Below are 19,501 nucleotides of genomic sequence, written 5' to 3' on the forward strand. Positions count from 1 at the left end.
CCTGAGTAACAATTCTCTGGCACTCAGTAACAATTCTGTCTGTCCCTGAGTAACAATTCTCTGGCACTCAGTAACAATTCTGTCTGTCCCTGAGTATGAATTCTGTGGCCCTGAGTAACAATTCTGTGTCTGCGCGAGTAACAATTCTGTGTCTGTGCAAGTAACAATTTTGTGTCTGTGCAAGTAACAATTTTGTGTCTGTGCGAGTAACAATTCTCTGGCACTCAGTAACAATTCTGTCTGTCCCTGAGTAACAATTCTCTGGCACTCAGTAACAATTCTGACTGTCCCTGAGTAACAATTCTCTGGCACTCAGTAACAATTCTGTCTGTCCCTGAGTAACAATTCTCTGGCACTCAGTAACAATTGTGTGTCTGTGCAAGTAACAATTCTGTGTCTGTGCAAGTAACAATTTTGTGTCTGTGAGAGTAACAATTCTCTGGCACTCAGTAACAATTCTGTCTGTCCCTGAGTAACAATTCTCTGGCACTCAGTAACAATTCTGTCTGTCCCTGAGTATGAATTCTGTGGCCCTGAGTAACAATTCTGTCTCTGTGCGAGTAACAATTCTGTGTCTGTGCAAGTAACAATTTTGTGTCTGTGAGAGTAACAATTCCCTGGCACTCAGTAACAATTCTGTCTGTCCCTGAGTAACAATTCTCTGGCACTCAGTAACAATTCTGTCTTCCCTGAGTAACAATTCTCTGGCACTCAGTAACAATTCTGTCTGTCCCTGAGTATGAATTCTGTGGCCCTGAGTAACAATTCTGTCTCTGTGCGAGTAACAATTCTGTGTCTGTGCAAGTAACAATTTTGTGTCTGTGAGAGTAACAATTCTCTGGCACTCAGTAACAATTCTGTCTGTCCCTGAGTAACAATTCTCTGGCACTCAGTAACAATTCTGTCTGTCCCTGAGTATGAATTCTGTGGCCCTGAGTAACAATTGTGTGTCTGTGCAAGTAACAATTCTGTGTCTGTGCAAGTAACAATTTTGTGTCTGTGAGAGTAACAATTCTCTGGCACTCAGTAACAATTCTGTCTGTCCCTGAGTAACAATTCTCTGGCACTCAGTAACAATTCTGTCTGTCCCTGAGTAACAATTCTGTCTGTCCCTGAGTATGAATTCTGTGGCCCTGAGTAAGAATTCTCTGGCACTCAGTAACAATTCTGTCTGTCCCTGAGTATGAATTCTGTGGCCCTGAGTAACAATTGTGTGTCTGTGCAAGTAACAATTCTGTGTCTGTGCAAGTAACAATTTTGTGTCTGTGAGAGTAACAATTCTCTGGCACTCAGTAACAATTCTGTCTGTCCCTGAGTAACAATTCTCTGGCACTCAGTAACAATTCTGTCTGTCCCTGAGTATGAATTCTGTGGCCCTGAGTAACAATTCTGTCTCTGTGCGAGTAACAATTCTGTCTCTGTGCGAGTAACAATTCTGTGTCTGTGCAAGTAACAATTTTGTGTCTGTGAGAGTAACAATTCTCTGGCACTCAGTAACAATTCTGTCTGTCCCTGAGTAAGAATTCTCTGGCACTCAGTAACAATTCTGTCTGTCCCTGAGTAACAATTCTCTGGCACTCAGTAACAATTCTGTCTGTCCCTGAGTAACAATTCTGTCTGTCCCTGAGTATGAATTCTGTGGCCCTGAGTAAGAATTCTCTGGCACTCAGTAACAATTCTGTCTGTCCCTGAGTATGAATTCTGTGGCCCTGAGTAACAATTGTGTGTCTGTGCAAGTAACAATTCTGTGTCTGTGCAAGTAACAATTTTGTGTCTGTGAGAGTAACAATTCTCTGGCACTCAGTAACAATTCTGTCTGTCCCTGAGTAACAATTCTCTGGCACTCAGTAACAATTCTGTCTGTCCCTGAGTAACAATTCTCTGGCACTCAGTAACAATTCTGTCTGTCCCTGAGTAACAATTCTCTGGCACTCAGTAACAATTCTGTCTGTCCCTGAGTAACAATTCTGTCTGTCCCTGAGAATGAATTCTGTGGCCCTGAGTAAGAATTCTCTGGCACTCAGTAACAATTCTGTCTGTCCCTGAGTAACAATTCTCTGGCACTCAGTAACAATTCTGTCTGTCCCTGAGTAAAAATTCTGTGGCCCTAATAACGTTTCTGTGGCCCTAAGTAACAATTCTCTGGCACTGAGTAACAATTCTGTCTGTCCCTGAGTATGAATTCTGTGGCCCTAACTAGCGTTTCTTTGTCCCTAAATAACGATTCTGTGGCCCTCATTAACAAGTCTGTGTCCCTGAGTAATGGTTCTCTGTCCCTAAGTAACTTCTCTCTGTCCCCAATTCTCGTTTCTGTGGCCCTAACTCTGTCCCTGTCCCTAGTACAGAGCGGTCTGCCTCTGTTCAATGACTGCAGGCAAATGAAGATTTCCAAAATGGCCGCTATATATACCTCGACCATTACACAGTGCTGGCTGGCTGGCTGCTGATTGGCTGATGCGATCACATGTCGTTGAGGAATGCATTATGGGGCAGCGCGCCTTGTCTGCGCGCCTTCCCCGACATCCCCGCTCCGTCGCCGCACATGTCAGCCGCCATTTTCGGAAAAATTTCGATTCGCGCGTCCGAATTAGGCTGTTTTTCGGATTCGGCACGAATCGAAATTTTTCCGATATTCGACTCGAATTCCACTTCGGATACTTCGATTCGCTCATCTCTAATCATAACCTATAATAACTGAATGGTGTAGGCTGTTCCGTAGCTATTACTTGTCTAAAAGTTAAGGAAAAAAAACGTAATAGCATGATCAAAGGTGCATGTAGCCAATTTATGTCTACAGCTGCTAAATATGTAGGTTTATTAAGTAATATTAGTGTGAGATTGGCTTTCCTACTCTATAAGACAGAAGCAGCAACTGACTTCTGCTGTATTTGCCAATTTATGATGGGAATAGCTTTTGATGATATAATTTGTCAGTCGAGAGAACAGATAAAATGAAAATAAAATCATGGTGATTGCTATTATTTTTTCTTTCACAGTTAGGATGTAAAGTATATTTGTAAAGACGTACAGTATATATAGGTACAGTGGATCTGAAAAGATTCAGTGGGTAATATGGTAAAATGTGCTGTTGTAGGAAAAAATGTAAAAAAAAATCCCAGACTTCACATAGTAAATATGAAATATACATATGAAATATATAATGGTTATGCTAGGGAATGTTGGTCTTTTTAAGGTGTCCCTTGTATAGTAAAATAAACAAAAATGAAAAGAAATCCTAGTAAATCAGGTAATAGCTAAGCATATACAGGAATCTCTCTATTAATTGGTGGGCTAGACCTTGACAACTCCAAACCTAAGCTCTCAGCAACCTTAATTACACAGACTTTTGCAGCTATCACAGGTAAGAAAATCTGGCCTGGATTAGAAAAAATAATGAGCAACATGATATTCTGTAAATCAAGTACATATTTATGAGTCTCCATTTCTTGTATATGACAGAAAACTTGCCTGCCCCCAATGATTCGTGCCTTTGCAAAGTCACTATATACAATATTTGAGTAATTATTTGTAAATTACATATATCTATACCAGGATTTCTCAACCAGAGTTCTGTGGAACCCCAGGGTTCCTCTAGAGGTTACCAGGTGATCCTTGAGTAATAAGCAATTTCTGTCTCTCAGATAGGTAACACCTAACACCAATGATCTATTTAGCTATCTATAAGGGGGAGTTCTTCCCAAAGACCACAAATGTAAGGAGCATTCTTCACACTGACCATCACTCTAATGTACTGTGAGCTGTAAATATAATGATAGCAGGGGTTCCCTAAAGCTAAGAAGTTATTTCATGTTAAAAAGATTGAGGAAAGCTGATCTAGACATTTGGAAAAAGTCATATGCAAACTAAAAAAAAACATACTCTTCTTGCTTGTCAGAAATACACTATACTGCCAAAAGTCTTGGGACACCCCTCCAAATCATTGGATTCAAGTATTCCAATCACCTCCATGGCCACAGATGTATAAAATCAAGCACCTAGGCATGCAGACTGCTTCTGCAAACATTTGTAAAAGAATGGGTCACTCTAAGGTGCTTGGTGAATTCAAGAGTGGTACCATGATAGGTTGCCACCTGTGCAATAAGTCCATCCGTGAAATTTGCTTGCTACTAAATATTCCACGGTCAACTGTTAGTGGTGTTATAACAACGTGGAAGCAACTGGGAACAACAGCAACTCAGCCACCAAGTGGTAGGCCACTTAAAATGACAGAGCAGGGTCAGCGCATGCTGAAGCACATAGTGCACAGAAGTCGCCAACTGTTTGCATAGTCAATAGCTAAAGACCTCCAAATTTCATGTGGCCTTCAGATAAGCACAACAGTGCATAGAGAGCTTCATGGAATGGGTTTCCATGGCTGAGCAGCTCCATCCAAGCCTTACATCACCAAGTGCAATGCAAAGCGTTAGATGCAATGGAGTAAAGCACGCCACCACTGGACTCTAGAGCAGTTGAGACATGTTCTTTGGAGTGACTAATCATGTTTCTCTGTCTGGCAATCCGATGGACGTGTCTGGTTTTGACGGTTGCTAGGAGAATGATACTAGCCTGCATTGTGCCAAGTGTAAAGTTTGGTAGAGGGGGGATTATGGTGTGGGGTTGACTTTCAGGGGTTGGGCTCGGCCCCTTAGTTCTAGTGAAGGAAACTCTTAAGGCTCCAGCATAGCAAGACATTTTGGAAAATTTTGTGCTCTCAGCTTTGTGGGAACAGTTTGGGGATGGTCCCTTCCTGTTCCAACATGACTGCGCACCAGTGCCCAAAGCAAGGTTCATAAAGACATGGATGAGTGAGTTTGTTGTGGAGGAACTTGACTGACCTGCACAGAGTCCTGACCTCAACCTGATAGAACACCTTTGGGATGAATTAGAGTGGAGACTGTGAGCCAGGCCTTCTAATCCGTGCTTGACCTCACAGATACGCTTCTGGGAGAATGGTCAAACATTCCCATAGACACACTCCTAAACCTTGTGGACAGTCTTCCCAGAAGAGTTGAAGCTGCAAAGGATGGGACAACTAAATATTGAACCCTACAAACTAAGACTGTAATGCCATTAACTGCTTCCCAACTGCGCTATAGTCAAAAGACGGCTACAGGGCAGTTGTCATGGACGTACTCCAAGAATGTGCTCCCTGCACACCCCCAGTGGCATGCACCAGTGCTGTCCTTGATCATTGTGTCCTACGGACACAGCCGATTACGTGATTAGGTAAAAGGCCAATCACAGCGGCCTTTTACCAGGTGATCAGCTGTGTCCAATGACACAGCAGATCACAAAGTAAATACAGTTGCCGGTGAGGAAAGTATTGCAGATAACTGTCAAATGTGACAGGGGAGATCTGCACTGATAATCAGTTGACTGATTATCAGTGTCCTGATTATCAGTGCCGCCCATCAGTGCCCAGCAGTGTCACCCATCAGTGCTGCCCAGCAGTGCTGCCCAGCAGTGGCCATCAGTGCCACCTGTCAGTGCCTCTAGTTAGTGCTATCAGTCAGTGCCACCAGTCAGTGCCTATCAGTGCTGTCCATTAGTGCCGCCTATCAGTGCCCATCAGTACCGCCTATTAGTGCCCATCAGTGCCACCTATAGTGCTGAATATTGCTGCATATCAGTGCATCATCAGTGCCTCCTCATCAATGCCCTCCAGTGCCGCCTCATAAGTGCCACCTCATCAGTGCCACCTCATCAGTGCTACCTATCAGTGCTGCCCATCAGTGCTGCCTATCAGTTCAGCCTCATCAATGCACATCAGTGAAGGAGAAACGTTACCTGTTTGCAAAATGTTATAATAGAAACAAAGAAAACTTTTTTTTTTTGTAATTTTTGGCTCATTTTTTGTTAATAGTGCAAAAAATAAAACCCCCAGAGGTGATTAAATACCCCCAAAAGAAATCTCTATTTGTGTGAAAAAAATTGTAAATATTTCATATGAGTACAGTGTTGCATGACCGCACAATTGTCATTCAAAGTGCAACAGCACTGAAAGCTGAAAATTGGTCTGGGCAGGAAGAGGGTGAAAGTGTCCGGTGGGCAAGTGGTTAAAGTTCATGTGCATGTAAAGGCATGTGTCCCAATATTTTTGGGAATATAGTGTATATAACATTTTAGAATTGTTTTACTATATGCAGTGTATATAGTTATAAGTGTCTCTCCAGGCAAGCATGAATTTCACTGCATCTGCACTTTGCATTCATAATATATTCATGTTTTAGTTTACCTTTTTAGTAGGAGTCTCTGCCTGACATTGCCATGCAGCTGCCATTCTAATAGATAATCCTACAGCATTGTTGGAACCCAAAATCATCCCTACCTCACTGACATGTGCTTTGATTCTAGAGGAATGCTCAGTCTGGACCATCCCTGAAAGCTCTTCTCCTCCTCCTTGCTTCACTTTGGCTTAGGCATTGTAGTGTGAGTTGGATGCATGTCACTTTCTGTTTTCATGACAGTCACTTGATAAGTCTTGAAGGATTTGTGGTCAAGTGACCACATATAGCTATGGAAAAATAAGGTATCTATTTTACAATTTTTTATGGTTTTAATAAAGAAAGACACTGATCAAGGTTTGAAGTGCCGTGGGGACATTGGTTGCATTTTCTCTCCTACTTTGTGTTTACAATCTTTTTCTACTGCTATACTCCAGCACATAAGCCATTCAATTAAAATTGCTGTATGGTATTTTCTCTGTACCAGACATAACATTTTCCTTAGGATATTTACCACAGGCCTGAGGAAGGTATATCCTTGTTTTAAAATCTGATGTGTACAAAGCTTTATGTCAATGCATTATTCAGTAGACAAAGTAAACAGCAGACATTGGGTAGACAGCTGCCCTTTGATTTGCCCTGTTAGACAAATAAGGCTTACAAGCTATGACTCCAAAGCTCATATCTGAACAAGACATAACAATAGACTCACAATATAATTTGAGGGGGGTAAAATATATCTTACCTCCCCAAAATAAAATTTTTTTTCCTTAATAAGTCATAAGGCTCAATCCACTAAAATTCAATTGCAATTTTGTGTAAATATCAGCTTTAGAAGATGCATGTTTTCTTAGCTGGGGCATGCATCAGAGAGAAGTATGTAACTTCTTTTTAAAAATTAATAATTTCAAACTAGGTGGAAATTCGCTGAAAGATTCTATGGCATTTACAAAAAGACATTGTGCTACCAAAAATAAGACAATTTACCAGAACTGGTGCAAAAGTGCAGCAGCTACACACAGCAGCCAGAAATATACGTTGTCTACCGTAGGCTGTGCACCACTACTCTTGTTTTCTGGTTATTCTTGATTTTTGTTCCTACCCCACATTTGTAAATCCTATTTGCTGTCTACTCAAAGAGTTACATTTCAGTTAAATGTAAACTATCATACTAGCAAAGCTGGTGCCACTGGCTTATCCACACATTGGGATTGACTGGAGGCTGTTTATATAGCAAACAAAATGTTCACTTCAAAATATATATGTTCACATTGCAAAGAGAATAAATGTGACGTTCTGTATGTTTTAACACTCAATCATTAGAGATAAGTGAAACAGGCAAAGTTTAGTTATGGAAGATTTGGTGAACACACTGGGAAGTCCAGCAATACTGAATATGGTGTGAACCCTATTAAAGTCGGAGTCGAATCATGTTATTTTCTTCTGTCCTTTTTTCAAAACTAATTTGCAAGCTATTTTTAAAAAGTGACATTTACCAATGCAAAATACAAAATTTAAAAATATTTTAAAAAATGCAGTTCAGAGGGGATAGGGCCTTTTCATGTGGCAGCATTAAAAATACACAAATCAGTAAAAAAAAACAAATACTCAGTGGATATCTTACAGCTGCAAGTGAAGTTAAGGAACAGTACTATATAATCCCTTAAAATAACATTTAAAATAATATTTTATTATATAATTAAAAAAATAAAAGGAAAAAATGTGGGGTTGCCAATAAAATTCAAATTAGACTCTTATGCAGGCATAAAGCCGGCTTGGCCAGAAAAGGAAGAGCAATGATCCTTCCCTTATTATAAAAGCAGTTTCCACATTCATATATGTCCCCCCACAAAACCACACAGTTCAGGAAGGGAGATAGAAGCACATGTTCTCTGCCCATCCTTTCATGGTCACCCAGACTGCCTGAATGCCTGAATAAATGTCTGGTTTGAATATTAGAAAAAAAAACATCACATTGTTTATTTTTTCCTGGTTTCTATTTAAAGTCTAACTCCAAGTTTTAATGAACTTTTTAATAGTTTGTTTGGACCAGGCATCTGTTTAGCCCAAGCAGACTATTTAAAGGTAAATGAAACCTGAAGTTAGGCTTTCGATTTTTATTGTCCCCTTAAAAAAGAGGGAGGGGGGACAGTTCATAAACTTTTCAAAGTGAACATTCACATTGTTAAGGGGAACACCCTCTACCTTATCAACCCCATTGACTGCACTCTCTATGTACTTGATATATTGTATATGGATATTTCATAGCTACCATTTTTCAGTAGCCTTGTTATTACTAGTGCTAGTACAAGTAGCATTAAATTTCTCCTAAATGCCTCTGATGTCTGGTGGTAATACTAAGTTGTGCAGCAGAGCTCAGAGAAGAGAGAATGCTGACATCACACATGAAAAGTAGGCCAAGAAAATCACAGCTGAGATCAACATTGTATAAATGGCAGGCCTGGGATCCTCATACCGTTATACAACACAAATAACATTTTTTACACTTTTCAATTGCTTTACAAAGCAGAGAAAACAATGCACATTACACATTAAGTCATTTTTCATGCCATGTCTGCTTTAAATTGTTCATTTCAAATAAATTAGAGCAGTGAAATATATCAGTGAGACATATTTATGCTCTGCTCAATGTACCAAAAATTTTTCTGACTAGATTCACATTTCATCAAACCACACTAGCATCATACATTTAAGAAGCTAAGCAATGTTGACAGACTATAATAGATGCAACAGCTTTCTCATAGGAAAGTGTTTCCCCAAAAAATCCTCAAATACTATTAACAATAAATTGTTTTAATGCTTTAAACTGGTGCATTAGTTATTAATTAACAACTTAAAGGTAACCTGTCATGAAATACGTAATGTTCAATGTTGTATGTCAATGTATGATATGCACTTGCTAGTTCCATTACAAAGCTTTCTTCTAGTTCTGCTGTCAACTACACATTATAAGTTCAATGAGATTTATTTAATTTTCTTATTAAGGAAATGATGTTAAATGTTCTTTCCCAATGACAAAGAACATGCCCCAGGTGTCGTTACCAGCTGAAATGTAGGTCAGCTACGCAGGTTATGGCGCAGTAATTTCTTTGAAGGAACAGACGCCACTCAAACCAGCCCAGAGAGTCCAATGTATGAGATGGTCTCAGCCATTGCTCCAGCCACTCCTTTTGACGTGTTTTTTCTTGCCCTGTAGGGCAAAACACGTCAGAGGGCATGGCTGGAGCACTGGCTGAGGCCATCTCAAACGTTAGATTCTCTGGGCTGGCTTGAGTGGCCTCCATTCCTTCATTGCATTAGAGCTACTAGAAGCATTCTGTGATGCAGCTCCCTCTTTCCATAAAACAACGGGGTGACTTTTCCTTGCTTTCCAGCTTGGAGCAGTGCCACAGGTCTTTTTCTGCGGTTTACATTGTTACAATTTAGAGTTTAAGCTAATAGTAAATAACATTTACATTTTATATGCAATTAAGAGGTAAGCACTGGACTCCTGCAACATAGACTGTGGACAAAGACAGTAGGTCTGTTGGAAGATGAGGGTTGCGGTGGGGACATAGCCGCCAGCACATCATGTTGCTTACTGTCTATCACAGTTTCATGTTTTTAAAAGGTTCCAAACAATTACGGAACAAATTGTAATTTAGAGTTTAAGCTAATAGTAAATACCATTTTCATTTTATATGCAATTAAGAGGTAAGCACTGGACTCCTGCAACATAGACTGTGGACAAAGGCAGTAGGTCTGTTGGAAGATGAGGGATTGGGTTGGGGGCATAGCCACCAGCACATCATAAAGACTCATGTTTTTAAAAGGTTCCAAACTGAAGCTTTGCCAGCAGACTATCTGTATCTTCATTGTTGGTGACTCTTCACAGCTTGTTCATTTTTATTTGTGGAATAATGCACTATATACAGTTCATCTGCTCTGGATTAACTGTCAGTGTCTCTATCTATCCTTGCCCCCAGCATGTCCTGTGTGCCAATGGTAACTAACCCTGTTTGTAAGTTATTAAGGTCATCCCGCTAGAGGAAGGCAGCACAAGACAATTGGCCCAGAATTGCAGAAAGCATTAATTTGGGCCTTCACGAAGTCCATGAAACAGAGGAACTTACTCCCATAGGAGGTACATATATCAATACAGTCAAGAAACACTGCCCTATGGCAAAATATAGAAAGTAGCTTAGTTAAAACTAATAGGATGTCATCATTAAAACACAATCAACTCTCAACAGAGAAGTGAGAACAGTTAAAAAACCTTTGTCAGGCACATTTCCGAGTCTTTTTTAAAATACGTTTTGTTACAGCTTTAAACATACAGTTCTTCATTGTAGGTGTGCATTGCTATAATCAAAACATTTTCTCATTTCCATTTGCACAAAAGAAGACACCACAGCTACCTGGTGAAACAATTATTGCATCATGACTGGCAATGTCAAGCACAGTAACTATCAATGATATACTCGGTAAAATGAGCTTTTGTTAGTAGCAAACACTGAATAATCAGAAATATAACAGTGAATGTTTTCCATCATGTCCCATCCTTTAAGAAAATCTGGAGAAGGAATATTACTTAGCAACGTCATATCCTACATACTGTTTGTTAACGTCAAAATAATAAAATAAAACCTTCCCTCGCACTTCCCCCCCACTTCTCCAGCACTGCAAGCATTAAATGCTTGTTATGTCTATGGGTAGAGGAACAAGCTATAATACATTATTCCTCGCGTCAACAGACTCCTTCCATCTGTATGACTATTCCTCCAAAGCCTCTTACCTAAGACACGCCTATAAAAGTTACATCTTAAAGTCATCACATACTTAAAACAGGGAGGGACCACACAAAACCTAAGGCCATTGGTATTACACCTTATTCCTTTCCCTCAAGACTTAACACGCATTTACCACTTTTAGTGCAGGGGAAGGGGGGCCCACTGCAAGAGTAGTTATTGTGTAATTTCTGAAGTTCAGCTTTAATATAAAATATGCATTATTGCTATGTTTTCCATGAAATCCTCAAAGCAGGCTTTGAAGTAAAATGCATATATATATATTAATTTACCCCTGTCTTCTGCATCGCTGGGTGTGACATGACCACTCTTCTAGGGTGATTCCTGGGAAATGCAGAGCAGGTAAAATCACGAGAAGACACTCCAGTCCAAGGCAATTGCATATTCTTGTGAGATTTTGGCTGCTTTGTATTCCACAGGATCTAGCACGAGTGGAGGGAGGGGTAAATATAAAGATGAACTTTTTTCTTTAAAGGTAAATTTTATACCTATTAATAGTATTTGGGAAGATCTGCCTACTTTGCATTTCCAGTAAGTTGCAAAAAGAGGTTAATTAGGACTCTTGGTTGGCAGTCTATGACTAGTGTTATATGACACGGCATTAATGTGCTTAGTTTAAATAGGCCTACCTGAATGAATTCTGTGATGTGTCGATGCTGATGCTATCCTTCCCCATAGGGTTAAAAGGCAAAGCGTGAGAACCAGTACCCATCTGATAAAGCTTTGTATCTCTCTTTTACCCATTCTGTAAAACAAGAAAAAGTAAAAAGATTTGAATTAGTTTAACACATGATATCATCCAATTCATACTTAATCACACGTGTGTTAAATGTAAAAAATTCTTTACAAAAGTGATATTATAAATCTAATTCATGAAGATAACAATTTATAGATGGCAACAACCAGAGCTTTTTTTCAACAGGAACATGGGGGAATGCAGTTCTGGCACCTCCAGCACTGAATGTATGTAACGACAAGGGGTGCTGGGGTATGCTGGAAGATCTATTGATGATGGCTACTGGGGAATCTATTGTCACTGGAGGGGATCTATTTTTGCATGGTGGTCTATTGTTGCTAGTGGGAGGTCTATTGTTGCTGGTGGGAGGTCTATTGTTGCTGGTAGGGGATCTGTTGTTCCTAGGGAGGTTTATTGTTTGTTGGGGGTCAATTATTGCTGGTAGGGATCTGCTGTTGAGGAAGAGGTCTATTGTTGCTGGCTGCCGGAAAGTCTGTCAATGCTGGCTGCTGGGAGATCTGTTGTTGCTGCTGGGACTCTATTGTTGCTAGGGTGGTATTTTGCTCCAGGGGGTCCATTGTTGCTGGGTGCTTGTCTATTGCTGCTGGCTGCAGGGGATCTATTTTACTTCTTTTCTTGTTATCATTATTCCATACAAATTACTTATCACCACAGAATGATACTTTCCCCAGTAGTCTCTAAATACTGGGAGGTGAGTAAGGGGGGTAGAATAATTGGACAGTGCTCTAGAAGGTGGGTAGAAGGTGGAGACAAGACATGACTCAGAAGTGGGGAATCTCTGCACCTATTCTCTGAGAAAAAAAGCTCTGGTGACAACACACATTTTTATAATATTTTAAAAAGTGTGTAACTACTACAGATGACCCAAATGATTTACTTAACACGAGATTCAGCTTGACTCACTCTTATTTGCAACTGTTCAATATTCTCAAATACCAGTTTTTTTTACATTTCTAGTTAATTAAAAAAAAATAAAAAATCACAAATACCCCTTCCTCCTCCCATCAAAGATATCAATCCAACATTTACCTATATTGTTGGAAGCACTAGGTAGAGAAATTCATGATGAAAAAATGTGTTTTGTTTTGGAATCAATCAATAAGTCAATCATTTTGTTTTATGATATTTGTTCTGTTAGAATGATTTGTTTTTGGAATTCATATATTATTTGTTCCAAATCGATTTGTATTTTTTATTAAGTTATTTTTGCAGATTCAGATTAATTTGTTATGTTCCTAGTGCAACTTTGCATTGCCACTTGCTTGTGACGTCAATGTAACTTGGATGCCTTGTGACTTGCATGCGACTTTAATGCGGTTTGGGTGCCTTGTGACTTGCTTGAGACTTGCTAGTGATTTCGATGTGACTTGCTTGCGACTTTGGCTTTGGCCAATTATAACAATACAGAGTATGACACATATTATTGAACTTACAAATCCCTCTGAAGTCGCAAATGAATTAAACAAATGAATACAAATGAATGAGTTGTTTTTGTTATAATATATTTTGGAGTCATTGAAATTTGTTTCTGTCGTGATTCAGAGATTCGGCTAGATTTGGATATTTCGTCTGAATTTCGATTAGTAACATATTGAAATACACATATCGAGTACTAGGTATGGAGCACAGATCTATACATCCACCAATTATTTTAGTGCTGTGATCCCAGGCTGAAATTTCAATACGTATACATCTATTGATTCTTGTCCCCATTATTTTGTATAAGGGTCCATGCGCACTGGCTTAAAAAAAAGCCTGTGCTCTTGGAAGAAGTCAAACACAAATTTTGAGTGTTATTTTGTGTACTAGCATTTAGCTTTTAACATTTTTTTTTCCTGCCAGAAAACCACTCTCAAAAACGCAAAACAGAAAGGGTTTTTTGTGCGTGGACCCTAAGGGGTTTATTTACTAAAGCTGGAGAGTCCAAAATCAGACTCCCTTCTGCATAGAAACCAATCAGCTTCTAACCTCAGCTTGTTCAATAAAGCTTTGGCAATGAAACCTGGAAGCTGATTGGTTTCTATGCAGAAGTGAGTCTGATTTTGGACTCTCCAGCTTTAGTAAATAAACCCCTAAGAGTCATAATTATCAACCCATGCATGATAATCACTTGCAGCCAAAATGCAAATCAGTTATTGTCATGTAAACTGCCTATTGTTTGGACATTTTTATGGTTGTACCCCCATGGAATTTTTGACTATGTTAGTGCAAAATAAAAAGACTATATACTTGTGCAGTAGCCCATAGCAACTAGTCAGATTATAGTTTGCTGCAGTCAAATAAAAATAGAATGCTATGCTTGCTACAGGTTACTACTTTTATCGTATTGTCTCGCGGATGGATTCCCCATCACTTTCTGACAAAGTCTACCAAGACAAATAGAGTGAGGAAATCTACAGTATCTACTGGGGATCAGGCAAAAATCTGACAGAGATTCTAGTACTCCCCTACTCTTATCAAAAATTGAAAAAAATTTTTTGACTATACACATACTTCAAGAAAGTTCTGAAAGTTAAATATACATATACAGTATATATATATATATATATATATATATATATATATATAATTTTTATATATATATATATATATATATATATATATATATATTCTAATTCAGTTGTCTACTACGCATACAGACAGCATACTTGTTTTTAACTTTGTTTTCAACTAGCCCACCAGATGCTTTCATTACAAGTAACATCCACTTGCTGTCAAAAAGCAACAATATCAAGAAATTAGCAACTACAACAAAGAGAGTAATCCCAGCCCTGCCGACCTGTGCAGTCATTAAGCTGTAAGTAACTTGCTATCTTTTCCCCGTCTCTGCACAATATCAATAATTGTCGCTTCCTCATTCTGCTGGACTGAGCTTTGCCGAAAGGACTTATTAGTGGAAGCCACTGGGAAACAAAGTTCCTTCTAATGTGCTGCTTTCTTATTAAGACAACACACCTGGGAGTGTGACAAAATCTTCTTGTAACATGCAGGGTAACTTTTAAAGAAATCGGTATGCTGGAAATCGCCCAACAAACCTCAAAGGTGAAAGTAGTCAACTTTTGCAAGGAAAATAGTTGCTTTTTTTCAAATATATATATATATAGAGAGAGAGAGAGCTACATTTGCTGATTCCATTTTAAAAATGCTTGTTATCTTTCAATATCATAGGCCATAATTATTTTTCTTCTTTTTTTTACTTGTGGCATCTTGGTGCTTCTGATCTCTTGAAACCTCTTTGTAGTCACTCCCTGTCTACATAGATAGATAGATAGATAGATAGATAGATAGATAGATAGATAGATAGATAGGGATAGGGGTGAGGGTTCACTGTGACATTGAGTCAAAATATCATATCATTTTATACCCGTCTCCTCACTTCTAATTTAAAATGCTACTGGGTTTTTGCCTGTGTTAGCAGGGCTACAATTATACCCTCATAGGCACCAATACCCTTATCTTCTTTGCTCATACCCCACAGCATATATGTACTGAAATTTGATGCAGTTTTCTGTTTTACTAGGCACACTACAGGGGAAGCACTGGTAAGCGAAATGCACAAAAGTGCGACAGGTAGTACATTGAAAGCAGAGTAGAAGATCAATACGGTAGGAACATTAGAGGTTGATGATAATGCACACTGTCCTCAGCCAAGTTGGCCCTTGATGCAGAGCCCAAAAAGGAGAGAGACACCTACATCAGCCAATGAAATCACATTCCCATAGATGTGTAGGTGCAGTGTCACCAGTGGATTCAACAAGTCATTGTCAGGATCACTGCACTCCCTATGCTAAAGCAAACCTGCAAATGTATCAGCTGTTGCCCTCATGGGAAAAGTGCTTAGTGCAAGCTTTCGGGGAATGTCCCCTTCTTCAGGTCTAAGCAGTACTGAAACCAAGATTTAGCAGAATGTTGAATGTTTTTTGTTTTTGTTTTTCCCGCCCCCTACATCTCTTCCAACATTCTGCTAAATCTTGGTTTCAGTACTGCTTAGACCTGAAGAAGGGGACATTCCCTGAAAGCTTGTCCTCAAAATTGTATGTTAATGCAAATAAAAAAAGTATCATGGACAGTACTCAATTGTTTCTGTCACAAATGCACTAATACGGCTACAATCACCTCAAGCTTTTTTTCACAAATATGAAATTAAGTTAAAGTAGACCAAAACTCTAAATACTATTCAATGATACATTTAAAAAGTAGCTTCATGGTTGTACCAGCACCATTTTGTGATACCATAAAAAAGCATAAAGGGAGATCATGTGCAAGATCTCTGATGGCAAGTGTACTAGCCCAAAAATACATGCAATCATGGACTTGGTGAGATCTGCAGAATCACAAATTCCCCATGCACTGGACACAATGATCAATGCAGGCTTAAAAATCAAGCAGAATCTGAAAACAATATAGAAGCCCTGGCACCAGGAAAGCACAGGCTCTCTCATTTCCCTCACCTCCCCTGTGCTCATTTTCAAGTTGGAATACACCTACTGAATGTGAAGACACCATAGCTGAAATTCTGTCTTGATTCTCAGCAGATGACTTGCACAGGAAAATTAATGGTATGCTTCAGAAGGCACTCCACTCAACATCTAGACCAATTACAAAACATCTTTCCAAAGAGACCTAAGAGATTGGCCAGTGGACCTCTGACCTTGAGGACAAAGTGGAGTCCCCTTCAGTGCCATGAGCGGGAAGATGCAGTCCTGGGGAAAGATGTATATACACTTGCTGGCCACCTTATTAGGTACACCTTTTCAGTAGCTTGGTAACACAAATTGCTAATCAACCAATCACATGGCAGCAACTCAATGCATTTAGGCATGTAGACATGGTGAAGATGACTTGCTGAAGTTCAAACCAAGCATCAGAATGGGGAAGAAAGGGTTTAAATGACTTTGAACATGGCATGGTAGTTGGTGCCAGATGGGCTGGTCAGAGGATTTCAAACACTGCTGCTATACTGGGATTTTCACACACAACCATCTCTAGGGAAATAGAGACTCATCAGACCAGGCAACGTTTTTCCAATCTTCTATTGTCCAATTTTGGTGAGCCTGTGTAAATTGTAGTCTCCATTTTCTGTTCTTAGCTGACAGGAGTGGCATCCGGCGTGGTCTTCTGCTGCTGTAGCCCATCTGACTCAAGGTTCGACATATTGTACATTCAGAGACAATATTCTACATACCTTGGTTGTAATGAGTGGTTATTTGAGTTACTGTTGCCTTTCTATCCTCATTGAACCAGTCTGCCCATTCTCCTCTGACATCAACAAGGCATTTTCGTCTACACAACTGCCACTCACTGGATATTTTCTCTTTTTCAGACCATCCTCTTTAAACCCTAGAGATGGTTGTGCATGAAAATCCCAGTAGATGAGCAGTTTTTGGAATACTCAGACCAGCCAGTCTGGCACCTACAACCATGCCACATTCAAAGTCACTTAAATCCCCTTTCTTCCCCATTTTGATGCTCGGTTTTAACTTCAGCAAGTCGCCTTCCCCCGTGTCTAGATGCCTAAATGCTTTGAGTTGCTGTTATGTGATTTGCTGGTTAGCAATTTGTGTTACAGAGCAATTGAACAGGTGCACCTAATTAAGTGGCCAGTGAGTGTATATTCTCTTAAGAGGGTTCTCTTCATGGGCTTTAACCCCGCATAGAATGATGTCCATTTTACTTCACCCCAAATTTTTATACTTACTGCCATATTGTACTAAAAGGGTTCCATTGCAGAAACTGACCATTTATTGGTAATTTAATGGTGACCTCCTATATTCTCTGCACTAACATTGAAAAGCGTCATTTATTAGTTGTTCTTAACATACCTAGTATTACTGTACTATGTCTGTACCTAGGTGGCAGTTACTACCATCCTCCCACAACATTTCTGCCCAGGTCACAGCCTCTATTAAGAAATCTTCTAAATGTGCTTGTGCACGATTAGTAAAATTAACTGCACTTTGAGATACTGTTGTGCTCAAAAATTTACATACCCTGGCAAAAATTGTGAAATTTTGGCATTGATATTGCAAATATGAATGATCATGCCAAAAAATGCTCTTTTATTGAAGGATGATGATCATATGAAGCCATTTATTATCAAATAGTTGTTTGGCTCCTTTTTAAATCATAATGATAACAGAAATCACCCAAATGGCCATGATCAAAAGTTGACATACCCTGGAATGTTTGGCCTTGGTACAGACACACAAGGTGACACACACGGGTTAAAATGCCATTTAGAGGTTAATGTCCCACATCTGTGGCTTTTTAAATTGCAATTAGTGTCAGTTTATAAATAGACAATGAGTTTGTTAGCTCTTACGTGGAAGCAATGACTGGGATAGATACTGAGCCAGATACTGAGCCATGGGGATCAGAAAAGAACTGCGTAACAAGGTAATGGAACTTTATACAGATGGAAAAGGACATGTAAAGATGTCCAAAGCCTTGACTATGCCAATCAGTACTGTTACATTACCTATTGCTGCCAGGGTATGTAAACTTTTGAGCACAACTGTATATTGTTCTTTAGCCTGTCTTCTGATTACCACACTATCTAACTACCCTCTACTACTTACCTACTACCCCTCTGATTCTTTTTCTCCTACTGTGCCTAAATCCGCAGTTCATTTTCCCTTGCAGCAACTAATTCTCTTACCCCTACCCCCCCCACCCCCCCTCCCAAAAATACCAAAAAAACAGAAGAGTGCTAACAGGATTTTGCTCTTCTGCTCATGTCATAGCAGACCCAGCAGGACAGTAACCTTTTCTAGAGGGCTGTAAAGTGATGATTGTCAGCTACTATGCTCCCTATACAATCAGAGTCTCTTTCTATTTCATTTACTACAAGTTCCACATTCCTTAAGCACTGGAATACTTTCTTTTGAAACAAAGATCAAAGAACACCACACCACAAGTACATGGCAAAATTGGTTAAAAAGCATAAAATACACTCAATAATGACTATCTATCTATCTATCTATCTATCTATCTATCTATCTATCTATCTATCTATCTATCTACCTCTCTAGAGCTATCTATCTATCTATCTATCTATCTATCTATCTATCTATCTACCTACCTCTCTAGAGCTATCTATCTATAGCTATCTGTCTACTATCTATCTATCTATCTATCTATCTATCTATCTATCTATAGCTATCTGTCTACTATCTATCTATCTATCTATCTATCTATCTATCTATATCTATATCTATATCTATCTATCTATCTATCTATCTATCTATCTATCTATCTATCTCATCACTTATGTATCCTATATTATACACTCATAAAACCATAGTGAAATCAAATGTGAAAAGCTAATGGGTAACTTTTCAAAACCTTTACATATTGCCCAGCATAATTACCAAGCGAAACTTAAAGAAACTCCTGAAAATGTAATATATTTTCCTCTCCTGCATCTAGTCAGGTTTTATGCGCTCTCTATTCTTGATGATAGTGCTCATCTATTTACCTGGCTTTCTCCTTGTGCTTTCTTCCCAATGATATTTATAAAACACAGGTGCTGTAAATTCAAGAGGCTTGTGGGGAACACACACATAACATTCATATAAATCATATACAAAATTAGCACATTATTATTCAGATGTAGTGCATGTTATTGTAAAACATAATTATAGGGATAACATTAATCAAGCTATGATGTTACACGTAAATTGCACTGATGCGAGCATACGCCAGCAAATTAA

General features: G+C 39.1%; 1 protein-coding gene across 2 annotated transcripts in view; it reads right to left on the reverse strand.

Moving 5' to 3' along the window:
* TAFA3 (TAFA chemokine like family member 3) overlaps positions 1–19,501 on the reverse strand; it is a 633,948-nt gene that overhangs the window by 348,080 nt on the left and 266,367 nt on the right. For both annotated transcript variants that reach the window (XM_089681062.1, XM_089681063.1), the window contains exon 2: positions 11,662–11,777. In XM_089681062.1, the coding sequence (XP_089537188.1) occupies positions 11,662–11,776 (115 nt within the window). In that variant the 5' untranslated portion in view covers position 11,777. The remainder of the gene's footprint in view (positions 1–11,661; positions 11,778–19,501) is intronic.

Source organism: Staurois parvus, unplaced genomic scaffold, assembly GCF_062004578.1.
Source record: "Staurois parvus isolate SC_StPar_1 unplaced genomic scaffold, SC_StPar_1.0 ptg000258l, whole genome shotgun sequence".
NCBI classification, from domain to species: domain Eukaryota; kingdom Metazoa; phylum Chordata; class Amphibia; order Anura; family Ranidae; genus Staurois; species Staurois parvus.